General features: G+C 42.6%; 1 protein-coding gene across 4 annotated transcripts in view; it reads right to left on the minus strand.

The window, feature by feature from the left end:
- Positions 1 to 13,578, minus strand: part of BCAS3 (BCAS3 microtubule associated cell migration factor) — a 530,779-nt gene that overhangs the window by 405,791 nt on the left and 111,410 nt on the right. For all 4 annotated transcript variants that reach the window (XM_063296564.1, XM_063296551.1, XM_063296543.1 and 1 more), the window contains one exon: positions 11,915 to 12,008. In XM_063296564.1, the coding sequence (XP_063152634.1) occupies positions 11,915 to 12,008 (94 nt within the window). The remainder of the gene's footprint in view (positions 1 to 11,914; positions 12,009 to 13,578) is intronic.

A 13,578-nucleotide genomic window follows, 5' to 3' on the forward strand; every position in this document is an offset into this window, starting at 1 on the left:
GGAGCATTATGCAAAGGAGGATGGGAGCTTAATCCTTCCTCCCGGTCCTTGGTTGAAATAGATATACTCTCCCTTCTCAGATGTGTGTAATTCAGACTCTGTTGTGCAGCTCCCTCTCTTTGCATCTCTGTACTCAAGCCCCCTTTTATTCCCACCCTTTCAGCTCCTTCATCTGCATCCACCATCGTATATGAAAATAAAAAATAGCCCCATGAAAGGTCAGGTCACTGCTCCAGCAAACCCAGAATGCAGCACTACAACAGCAGGTATTCCGCTCTCCAGGTATTGTGAATGCCCCGTGAGCTGCAGCCAGCATGGTCTTCTCTGCCTGGGCAACAACTCCCTGGGGTTTTACATAGAGGCAAGAGTCTCTCTTACCATTTGCTACCTGAGCCATTTAATTGCTGATTATATCGCTTAGGACAGACCTTCTGAACTCAGGCCTTCTCTTGCTTTTTGTGCTCTGGACTACACTGATTTAAATCTGTTTCTAGCCCACCACCACCACCACTCCCACCACCACCACCACCACCACCAAAACCACGGGTTGTTGTTGTCCCATCATAATCCCTCTGTGATGAATATTGTCCTGCATGACAGTCTCAGGTATGTCGTCAGCTATTTAAGTATACAAGAACTTGACAGAAAGGCTTCCTGGTTGAAATTGAGCCTTTTCTGTGCCATCTTCCTTAGACTGCAAGTGTCCAGTTGCCATGGAAAACAGGCAAACACTTTTAATAATTGAGATTCTCACTAAAAAGCCACAAGCAAACTCCCCCATTTTTCCACTTTCGGTCACATGCACACACAAATCCACTGAAACTTTGATAGCTACAAAATGGCTCCCCAGGATTCAAGCACATGCCTGCAAAAAGCTTTTAAGTGTCCTAAGTTCCTTATTTAGACAATACATTAACAGGATCCGTTCAGCTTTTATGAAAAGGGGCTGGGGGTCAGTGGGCAGTTCTGTTTCGCTTCCAGAAAGTGAACAAATTCCATGCAATTTCTAGCACTGAAGGCTGAGCCAGAGCCTTCGGAGAATCTCCATCACCCTAGGCCCCCTTTCCCCAGCTGGCAGTTATTGTAAAACAAGGTCAATTCACAAGCCTTATCCACATTTTTCTTCAACGCACAACAGCTCACAAGGAACATGCAGCTCCTGTGCAAATCAATAAGGCTTGTGTGCAGATTAGAGTGCCCATTGTATTTAATGGATTAAAAACAACAGGTGTAAACTTAGCGGTGTAAACCAGTGAGCTTGATTCTATTAACCCACAGTATTTAACATGCCAGAACCAGCCTTAACAAGTTTTGTTTTGTTTTAATTTAATTTAATTTTATTTTTTATTTAATTTTATTTTTTATTTAATTTAATTTTATTTTTTATTTTTTATTTTATTTTATTTTATTTTATTTTTTATTTTATTTTATTTTATTTTATTTTATTTTATTTTATTTTATTTTATTTTATTTTATTTTATTTTATTTTATTTTTAAAAAGCAGCTGTCAGAGCTTACTGTGTTCTTCGCTTTGCAGGAAATATTTTTTGACAACGTCAAAAAGCGGCCCTGTCCTCTTTGCACGTTTTCTTCAGAGACAGCTTCGAGAGCCTTTGGAAACTGGAGCATGGCCCTGGCACCAGTTAAACGGTGCCTGAAAGATGGCAACTGCAATAATTTTGTCCTTTTTTCCCTGGCTAATTGCAAAGACAATGGGGCAGTCATTATCAGAGGAGTAGATTCCATACCAAGCAGCAACAGCAGCAGATGGGAAAACAAAGCCAGTGGATGAGTCTTGGAGAAGAGGAATATTTTGGAAGGTAAAACATCTGCCCCTCCTTGCTCCTAAGATTGATACGGAAGTTAAAACAAAAGCACACACCCAGGCTTTTGAACCTCCATTCAACCTCAGTTTTAATAAACTTACAAAGCTTACAAATCTTCAATATCTGTCAAAGCAAGCCACGGAAATGTGTATGCTTTTTCATGTCCACATCCCCATTTATTCTTCTCCACCCAGGGCCCCCTCAAAAAAAAAAACAAAGTATAGCCAGTTCTGCTAGCATAACCCAAAAGTCCAAATTGTGAGATTTTTATCAGTCATGTGATTTACAGACGATGTAGTTGTGGGGTGGGGTGGGGTGGGGAACAGGGGGAAGGGAGATTCAGTTACAATCATATTTAATGTATGATGGGGCTGTCCTGCATCATCCATACAATCCCTGGTCCGGATCACAGTGCCAAGCCAAGGTTGCCAGTGTTGTAAATGCTGCCATTAAAATGTTTGTTTTAATTCTGACCTCAGAGTCACAGCTAATAAACAAGAAAGGCAGTGGGAAATTGAAAAACAAACTCAACACAGCTGTTGGACTGGCTGGTTCACAACAACAGTTTAACTGCATCCTTTATTTTCATCACTATGAATAGCTCCCACACGCTGCACCCTGTGTCCCACGAAGCCTGAAGAGCTGGGTCCCCTGCCTATAACTCAGTTTTGCACGAGTGTGCCTGACACATTTGGCTTACATCACTTTTACAATGTACACGCCAGGACTCTTCCTCATTTCCTGAAGAGCTTAGCCAGGTTTGGAATGGCCTTTGGCAAAGCATCCTATGAGACCCTCGCTGGATCAATTAACTGTGGGGCATCAGGAACCATCAAGTTAATATCCTACATAGTATTACTGCAGGAAATTAAAATACTGTAGAGCCTCCTAAAAACATTTTCAAAAGAGGGTCCATGGCAAACACCAGTGGTGGGTCCTACTAAAGTTTTTACACTCTAGATCTCCCTTTTACCAGGTTATTCTACTGGGTCATCCTCAGGTGGAAAGAGAACCTCAAGAGCCCAAGAGCCCAGCATCATCAAGAGAAAGGATATCCAAACCACCTTCCAAAGAGCGAATTCAGAATGAATGCTAAAAGGTAGGAAAGAACCTCCTCAGAAAGAAGACCTTACTCCCAAAAAGCCCCTCTGGCTACATCTTTCCAAATCTTCACCCATAATTCCAGCTGACTATGGGTGAAGCTCCAATGGCTGAAACATAAAACCCTTCTGTTTGCAGCAGCTCCTCTTTGGACTGTGGTAGTTGACCCTTGGACTGTCTCGTGACTGTATTACATCAAACTAGAAATCTACTGCATGCTTCCTTGCCTTCCTCTACCTCAAAAGCAGGTCAGTGTTGTCTTCATTGACTGGCAGGGCTCTCCAGAGTTCAGAAGAGATCTCCCCAGTTCTCGCTGGAGATCTCAATAACAGAACCCAGCCTTCTATGTGTAAAAGACAACCCTTTTTTCCTCAGTGCCAGCCTTTACTTCCAAAGAGGAATAATTTTCAGACTTTCTGCAAATAATGGATTGTATTTCAGAACGTTAGAACAACCCCAACGGATCAGACCAAGAGCCCATCTAACTCAAGAGATTCCATGTAGCGAGCATCACTGATGGATGTTGAGAGGCCTGTCCTCTATGAATATGCCTGACCCTTAAGAAAATAAACAAACCATAAGCTAAAGGCCACTGCCATCTCTTTCCCTGTGGGTTTCTCTGTAAGCTTCCCATATGCTCCTTATAAGCTCATGGGAAAATCATTCCCACCACAGAAACGGCCTTGTAATTCCACATTTGGGCAATGCCATTCTTACAGCAAAGGCAGGTATGTAAACAGGGTAGAATCAGAGAATAGGAGATGTGAGCATAGCCACTCTGAGTGCATTTTAGATAGGCCAATACTTTAAATAAACAAATTCAGCATATTTTAAGCAGTTATCCTCACAACAGCCCTCCAAAGCAAACCAACATTAATTATTCCTAAACTACAAGTGAAAACAGTTTACTGAAGATCACTGTATCCACCCAGGAAGTAAAACTGTGACCCATGCTTTTTACTACTATACCACCTGCAGCATAACACTTCTCTGATTTTTTTTTTTACTTGATAATGTTTCTGATGGTTTTTTTTTTATAAAGTAGGCTCTCGGCAGCTAACAAACAAATAGTCAGGTATAATAAGGCAGATTTCATGTCTTGGTTTATGGACTTCCCAAAAGTCACTGGAATACCTTTTTAACAAGTAGCCCCTTTGCTTTTAAGAGTGCTATTATACAGTCTATGAAAATAGTTTGGTAGGGCCTGTATAATTGCTAACAGCTAAGTGCTAATGACATTATATAAACAGGCTTCAACACGGTCTATTCATAAATGCTACATTCCCAGGTTAATATAAATCCCACAAGATCCAAACAATCAGGGCAGCAAAAGACAGGACTTTCCAGATCATGGTCAAAATGTTAGGAAAACAGTGATAATCTTTATTGCAATAGCTTCATGACTCAGAATCATTTATATGGAACAATTCTATAAAGGAATAAACTTTTGGATGTTCCAATATACAGTAGTAATCCCTCTAATGAGGTAAGAAAATATGTTGGGGACTCTATGCTACTTCCCATGGGAAAGCACCCACCCTCACTGACTAGTGCCCAGCTCCATCTAGGGTCTTTAAAAGAACCATTGTAACATCATCCAATGCACCGATCACCATCTTCAGCTCTCTCTATACACATATGTGAATATTCCACACTCAAAATGGCCAGACACTGAACTTTCCAAAATGTTCCAACTTTGCTAGTACTGTTGTGCTAATAATGATCTCTGGCACATGTGTATAGCATTAGAACAACCAAGTCTGCTTCACCTCTATTATCTAAATAAAGACTTAAATCCCAGATAGCCCAACTTTACTTTAGATTGCACATGGGTGACTGAATATGGGACTTTTTGTATGCAACGCTTGTGCTGTGTGGTGAAACCTCTGTTCAGCATACCCCATAATGCTTCCATTATTCCTTAAGAACAGCACAAGGGAACAGAGGACTGCACTGCCCTGAGCTGCCAGTGTTGGTATACAGTATAAGCTATGGTAATATTTAGAGAGAGGAAAAAGCTACTGGATCCCTGAGCCCATGGGCTGAAGAGGAAAAAAAAAATCACCTCAGCCCAGCTTTGAACATGAATCCTGACCTGCCATGCGCAACATACAACAATCTATCAATGCTGGACCTCCAGCATTGAGAAAAAGGCATTATCTTACCTTTTTGGACCATTCTTTTGACTTAGCCATATTGTATTTCTAACATGCAGTCAAACGTGACACTCAACAGACCCCTAGCCACTTCAGGAATTTCATGTGTTCCAACTCAAGCACACCTGGTGCAACTAATGAAGCCCTTGATTAGTTGCATCAGGTGTGCTTGAGACAACACCCGTTTTGCATACTGTATGTGTGCTGTTGTGATGGATTCTATTCAGGGGGTTGAATAATTTTGAGACTGGAGAAGTCATTATAAGTTACATTTTCAGTTGAATTTGGGGACACCACTTGAAGCATTCGTTGTGTTGAGCTATTTCAATTGCTTTTGTTTGATTTGTTCATTGCAAACAGCTGAAAGTCCATACATTTTGACAATCAACCTGATTTGCAATGGGGGTTGAATAATTTCGATTAAAACTGTAGGGGGTGGTCTAGAATAACCATGGATGCATGTTTTTCACTGTCATCAGGCACATCACATTAGGGAGAAACTGTCATTTTTAAGAGGGCAAACAGAATTCTCTTGATGCAACTTAGCCTCCTCTACTGAGAAAGTGAAAATACCGAAATTGATTAAGTAGCGCCAGCCTTTGGAGCAAGCCTTAACTGGGACACTCTTCTTGGGAAGGCCTGCTTGGAAACTAGTGGAATTGTGGAGAATTGCCAGATCAGTCCAGAATTGGCAAACCACATTAATCCAACACATTATTAAACTACTTCTGATGGAACAGATGGGACCAGCCTATCTTCAGCTCGTTCAATTCCAGCCTAAATGAGAAGATGTCTTTCATAATGTATACCCAACAATATCAAAGTCATTTACCCAGTTCCTGAAGATTGGAGTCTAGACAAATCACCAGTTTAGTCTAGCCTGGTTTAAGATGGAGCAGTTGATTCTACTGGATAACAATTTCATCCTTTCCCTTCTTTCTTGTTATCAAGATTACACATATACAGAATTCCTGGCAGACCGTCATGTACAACATTAAGAACTTGGAGGCCAATTCATAAACACCTAAATCATCCTTTCCTCAATGGTGCAGATTCCTTCTGTCTGCGACGACCTCCCAAACTGTAGTCCAAGGCGCCTTTGCCTGAGGAGCACTCATGGATTTACGTTTGCAGGTCAGATGTGTTTTTATCAAGGTCACTGTAGCATCCAAAATGTTTGTAAACTGTTTGGACCACTTTAAATAAGGGAGAGATCTTGGTTTAAATTATTTCTTACAAAACTTCCAATACAAGAATATTCCTGTGAACTTTGGACATGTTTCTGGCATACCATGAGCTAAAGCACCTTTAGGCTCACTAGGTGGTCTTAGCTAAAGTAACAGCCAATGCGTAGTAGAACGTCAGCCTCAGGAGAACTGGGTTCTACTTCCAAAAAAGCAAGGGATGGTCTCAGCCACCTGCTTTCTTTATCTAATAAATGTTATAAGCTGTTGTGAAAATACTGGCTTTATTATACTACCTTATTTGTTTTTTTTAATATGATGATAACTTCGTTAGCAATTAATTTTTTGTAGATGATTGTGAGTGTTACAACTGCAGGAGAAAAGCTGGTTAAAATTATTTTAAGTAATAAATTAATGGAGATTGTTCTGTGTTCTGCTCAGTTCATTTTCCCAAGTCTATTTGCTTTACGTGTACATTCTCTCCAGCTGATCATAGGGATTAGTAGCACAAAGGAAGTTGGAGAAGGGGGAAAGGCAAAATGAAGACTAAATGACCTTGCAAAAGAGTCTATACAAAAGGGCACAGAGATAGAGGTTGCCAGCAGTTTGCCTTGGAATTGTGTTAGTTGCAATTCTTTACTAAGGTGTAGTTAGGAATCATCTGCAATGAAACATTGCCATAAGCCCTTCCTACTAAGATCAGCTTGGCTGCTTCAGTTTTTAACAGAACCAGCTGCTGGTTATTTTTACAGGCCCTGAGGCAGAGCAACTGCAGACTTCTTGGTGATCAGTGGACTTTTCTGCTTCGTGGTAGGAGCGTAGATTTTTAAAAAATTACATACAGCTCTCCACCTGTTCATGGTAGCCATGATCCAATGCTCCTTTCTTTAGAGACATCCCTGATGCCCCATTCCTTTTAATGGAATGTGATGTGTGTACCTCGGCTGGCCTTCAGAATCCAAGCTAATCGGATGGTGATTAGTGTTTGGTGACAATGTTAAAAAGTAGTCTATTTTTAACTACATGCTACTTTCAGATGAGTCCATTTTTAAAATTAAATTAGGGGTTCCCACTCTGTAAGAAACAGAAACCAGTGAAAGCTACTCACATCCTGAGTGAAGCAGTAAATGCACTGGGTTCTCTGCTATTCTAAGGGAACGGGAGAAGGATAACGCTAACAAGGTTTTATTTATTCAGTTAAGAAGTGTTAAAATGGACTTTAGAGAAATGTGTCTTTCATTTAATAACAGTCCATTACCATCACTGAAATAGCCCATTTGTTTCCTCCTCACCTGTGGCAGTCAAGAACCATGTGTCCTTTGCAAGATGAGAAAGTTGCCTTTAACTTCCTTTTCCATCTCTTGCTGCATCAGAAGTGAACAGCATAGATACAGAAGGACAAGGATGCAGGAGAGGGATTTGAGGAGGAGGAAGTAAAAGTTGACATTTTGTGAACTTCTAAGGCAAGGCTGGTCCACATTTCCTTCAAAAACTCACTTTCCAGTTTGAGATGGTCTATGGCACCAGAAGTATGAGCCTCGTGTGGCGCAGAGTGGTAGGCGGCAGTGTTTGTTTATTTATTATTCAAATTTTGCTACTGCCCATCTCCCCCATTAAGGGACGCGGTGGCACTGCGGGTTAAACCGCTGAGCTGCTGAGCTTGCCGATCAGAAGGTTGGCGGTTCGAAACCGCGCGGCAGGGTGAGCTCCCGTTGCTAGTCCCAGCTCCTGCCCACCTAGCAGTTCGAAAACATGCAAATGTGAGTAGATTAATAGGTACCGCTTCGGCGGGCAGGTAACGGTGTTCCATGTAGTCATGCTGGCCACATGACCACGGAAGTGTCTACAGACAAACGCCAGCTCTTTGGCTTTGAAACAGAGATGAGCGCCACCCCCTAGAGTCGGACACGACTGGACTTAATGTCAAGGGAAACCTTTACCTTTTACATCTCCCCCAAAAGAGGGACTCTGGGCAGTTGTGTTGCAACCAAAACTCTCCCCACGACCCGAGTTCGATCCCAGCGGAAGCTGGATTCTCAGGTAGCCGGCTCAGGTCGACTCAGCCCTCCATCCTTCCAAGGTCGGTAAAATGAGTACGTGGCTTGCTGGGGAAGGTGACGACTGGGGAAGGCAATGGCAAACCACCCCACTATAGTCTGCCAAAAAAACGTTGCAAAAGCAGCATCCCCCCAAAGGGTGAGACATGACTCGGTGCTTGCACAGGGGACCCTTCACTTTCATGGCACCAGAAGTACATGCCAGAAATGAACAATGCCACTGCAAACTTTCCAGAGAATTATTTGATTATTTTATATAGATATTTAAAAGACATATATAGCCCCCCATCTTATGGACTATAACCCTAGGTGGCTCACAAAGCAACAATAAAAAACAAAAACCAATAAAAACCACAACAAAAGTCCTGGTGCCCCAAAGGCAACATCTCCCTACACATCCACATTTAACTGGGTTAGATTCCAGCCTCACTCTACCCCAACATTTGCTGGAAGAGCCAGATCTTCAAGGCCTTTGGGAAACCTAGGAAGGTGGGGGCCCTTGTAGATTATATCTACAAATGTTATGACAAAATAGCTTAGGGTGGGGTGGAGTGTGGGGTTACCTATCAAAACCAGTAACAGCTCTCAGCCATGGGCACTGATTAAGGCAGTGTTTCTCAATCCTGGCAACTTTAAGCTGTGTGGACTTCAACTCCCAGAATTCCCCAGGTGGCATGCTGGGAATTGAAGTCCACAATGCTTAAAGTTGCTAAAGTTGAGAAACGCTGGATTAAGGAGTTCTGACATAACATATGGGCTGTCCATCATAAGTAAAACCAGCCCCTGTTAGTAAAAGAAGAGGACGTCCATTCCATTTTTGTCCTTTAAAATGTGATTTCATCCCAAATCTCTTCAAGGCATTTTAACTCATTGTAGGATTTATTAATTTAGGCAGGTGGAAGCTCTTAATCTTCCCCAATCCCCTCTCACTGACTGCCATTCAGTCAATCAGAAAGTTATTACTATGCCATGGGAAGGCAACAAACAAGTTAACCAACCAATTTGAGAACATAACATGAACAGCATGCATTCTGCTTGCCCACAAGTCTTATTCAGCTGCAAAAAGGAAGGAGAGGGGCAAAATTGCTTTCTCTGAGGCTTTAAAGATCACTTTCAGACAGCTCCCCCTCACTCCCACCTGGGAAAAAAATGGAATAGAAAAGGAATCCGAGTTACATCTCCAGGTTAAGCCTTAAGTGGAAAAGGATAAGTGGTATTAAATTTAGGAGAATATTTACACAAACCTCAAGAAATCAAGTAAACCTTTGAGGGAGGGGTTTTTTCTCTTCCAATGGGAAATGATATAGATTAGGAACCTTCTATTACCTTACTTTTCAAATACATTAATGCCCATTTCCTACAGTTATTGGCTGTGACATCTTGACCCAATGTAAATTTAATGCTTCAAATCTCTAAATGTGGTTGAGAAAATGGGTGCCATCAGACCAGAGGGATCATTCCCTTTCTCTTGCTTAATAGCCTTAGCCAAGACTAGGGGTCATGCTTACCCAACTGTTAACTCACCAGACAGATCATGTGGTTCCCGATATATTAGCTTTCAACAACATATATTCTGATATACAAGTGGAAGGAGGGACGGCAGGGTTTGGTGAATGTCCAAGCCACTGTCCTGGATGAGACCCAGAGCATCCAGGAGTACAACAGTAAGATGGCCCCTGAAGATGAGCTGCTGAGAGAAGGCCTGAGGCAGCAGCAGACATGGAAGGAAGATCAAGCAGAGGAAGTGCCGTGGCCAGACAAGACCCTGCATGGGATGTACCATCGACAGACAGCTGAGGTGGCTGACCTTGGGAAATCCTACCAGTGGCTGGAAAGGGCTGGACTAAAAGACAGCACTGAGGCACTGATCATAGCAGCACAAGAACAGGCATTAAGCCCCAGATCCATGGAAGCAGGGGTCTACCACACTAGACAGGACCTGAGGTGCAGACTGTGCAGAGAGTCCTCAGAGACAGTCCAACACACAGTGGCAGAGTGTAAGATGCAGGCAGGAACAGCAGGCACTGAACGGCACAACCAAGTAGCTGGCATTGTGTACAGGAACATCTGCACAGTGTATGGGCTAGACCCTCCCAAGTCCAGATGGGAGATTCCGCAGAAGGTTGTGGAGAATGACAGGGCTAAGATCCTGTGGGACTTCCAGATCCAGACAGACAGGCAGGTACTGGCCAATCAACCAGACATCGTGGTACTAGACAAGGACCAGAAGACAGCAGTGGTGATAGATGTAGCGGTGCCAAGTAAGAGCAACATCAGGAAGGAGGAGGATGAGAAGCTGGAAAAGTACCAGGGCCTGAAGGAGGAACTAGAGAGGATGTGGGACGTGAAGGCTGAAGTGGTCCCAGTGGTGGTAGGGGCACTTGGGGCTGTGACTCTGAAGCTGAGAGAGTGGCTCCAGCAGATCCCAGGAGCAACATCAGAGCTCTCTGTCCAGAAGAGTGCAGTGCTAGGAACAGCCCAGATCCTGCGCAAAACCCTCAAACTCCCAGGACTCTGGTAGAGGACCCGAGGTTGAGGAAGACACATACCACCCATAAGGGCGAGAAGGGAATATTTATTTATTTATTTATTTATATAATATGCATATGCATATGCATATGCATATATGGAAACAATTCACCAAAACATGTGTATATAAACAGATCCATTAATGTGAGGACTTTTTGAAACAAAAATGCACTTACTGATCTCAATATGGGAAAGAAACAGGAGAACTGAATTAAAAAAAAATCTTAACAGCTTCACCCATCCCTTCCAGCAACAGTATAACAAAGGAGGAGCTACAACTCAGGAAACTGTCAATACATTCATAGCTTAGGTTTATTAATGGGGTAGGTATGAGTGGACACAGCACCGTAATTCAGAATACCAAAATCCAGCCCCACACCCAGATTCCCACACAGAGGCAGAGACAGAGATGAAGGTGGGACCAACCAACAGGCCTAGGGTCAGACCTGGTGCTGCCCCTGCTCAGTGAAGCTGGTTTGTTTCCCTGTGGATCAGTGTTTCTCAGCCTTAGCAACTTTAAGATGTATGGACTTCAACTCCCAGAATTCCCCAGTCAGCAATGCTGGCTGGGGAGTTCTGGGAATTGAAGTCCACACATCTTACAGTTGCCAAGGTTGAGAAAGACTGCTGTAGATGGATACAGAGGCTCATCATATAATTTTGACATTTAAAATAGAGAATCCATTTCTATAATAAACAAGCTCCTTGTTCCCAGGAGAACATGCCTAGTCTCAGAGCAGTAACAATACATGCAGTTTAATTCCTGTAACAGTAACAATGCCATGGTTTTAATGTAGTTAAAGGATGTGCAAAGGATGCTCTTTCTTGCGTCAAGACTATCAGGATGGTAGAAGGTGTAATGGGTGGTATGATGGTCAGAGGGGATCAGGTCAGCAATATTGGCTGTATATTTCAGAATCAAAGCAACACACACATCCACTGCCAATGTACGGTTTTGAACTACTATTTCAGGTTGCAAACAGGCAGGACCTTATGAAAGATTTCAGCCTAATTTGTAGCAAGCAAACCGATCCATAATGTGCTGCAAGAAAAATGCTTACCGCTGGGGTTGAAAGCCATGCAACAAATGGGCTTCTCGTGGGCAGGGAAGTGAGCCACGATGCCATCACTGTCTGAGTCCTCACTCACCAGCACCTGTGTAAGAACACAGAAAATGGAAGGTGAGCAGTGCACTCACATTTGATTCTGTTACATTCTCATTATAGGGTCACTCCTTACATAAAGGGTAAGGCATAAGGAAAATGGTATCTGCTAGCAAAGGGCCTCCCGTCACCAACCAAAGCATCTTTCACTGGAGTCAGAATTAGGTATGGCAAAAAACTAAGTAGGATCAGACCTGCTTAGTATTTCAGTAGAAGACAGTAAAAAATCAGGGTTGTAGGAAGTCAAAAAAATCCCAGAAGGCAAAGGCAAACTTCTTCCATACTTTTGCTAAGAAAAATACATGGATGTTCCCATGAAATCACCAAGCATCAAATTCAACTTTACTTTCATCAAAAGCAGAACTCACCAAGTTCCCCCAGCAGTTCTTACCAACACAAACTTGTCAGAAGCAGGCACTTGACCCCCTCTCCTTCTGATTATGTGCCATCAAGTCAGTATCAGCTCTTAGCCACCACACAGATAGATTTCCTCCATGACAATTTCTCTCTAACCTGGGTTTTTTTTAATTAATTAATTAATTAGTTTATGTCTCAAATTTGTACTACCACCCATCTCCCCCCAAGGAGGGACTCTGAGCGGTCTAATTTGTATTAAAGGAGGTTTTTACAAGGTGAAAACCTACCGGCCTGTTCTTTCAGGTCTCCCAACAGTGCGCCTAACACCCCTGTAACTGACTCCTTCCACCTGGCTGCTGGTCATCCTCTTCTGCTCTTTCCCTCCACATTTCCAGCATTAGAGCCTTCTCTAGAGAATGAGGTCTTTGCCTAATGTGTCTGAAGTAGGATAATTTGAGCCTGGTCACCCTCTCCTTCAATGGGGACTAATATTGGTAAGCGGGGGGTACAGAAAAATGCATAAAGTGGTGGTTCATGCTGTCTTCATATGTAGCCACATGCTACTGACAGAGAATGTGGAGCACAATGAGAAAGGGGTGTATGCTTGTGCCTGATTCTGTCGACTAGTTGGAATTTCTGGATCTATTCAGAATTATTTATTTTCCTACTGTAGCACCACTGTCTTCCAGCCCCAAATCCTGTCATGTTGTTACCATGATGGAAAGCATAATATAAAAGGCTTTCAGAGCCAATATTCATAAATCTAGACAATCTCCTGTATAATGTAGAGAACTCTATCTCAGGAATTTTTTCAAGTGTCTCCCACCTATTAAGAAGGAAGCAGAGAAAGTAAGGAGGAATGCTAGAAAACAACATTAAGCCTCCTCTCTGTCAAGGCCTTAGGGATCCACACCCATCTCGTCAGCTGCGTGACCTTCTTTGTGCAGGGGAAACTGATGGTTTCCAAAGGAGCAGACAAGACCCCGTGACTTAACTGTGAACGTTCAGTTTTATCAACTATGTTAAAGACCCAAAGCAAGCCAACTTTGATAAGACTTTTTGGGTAGCAGGGATATTTAAAGGGTATTATGTATGTGCACATAATTCTATGTATTGGCTACCACAACATAATCAACCAAAAACCAGGCTTCACATAACAGAACTTCTACTTTTACATGCAATACTATGCCTAAACAAATCAGTCA

Source organism: Candoia aspera, chromosome 1, assembly GCF_035149785.1.
Source record: "Candoia aspera isolate rCanAsp1 chromosome 1, rCanAsp1.hap2, whole genome shotgun sequence".
Classification (NCBI taxonomy): Eukaryota; Metazoa; Chordata; class Lepidosauria; order Squamata; family Boidae; genus Candoia; species Candoia aspera.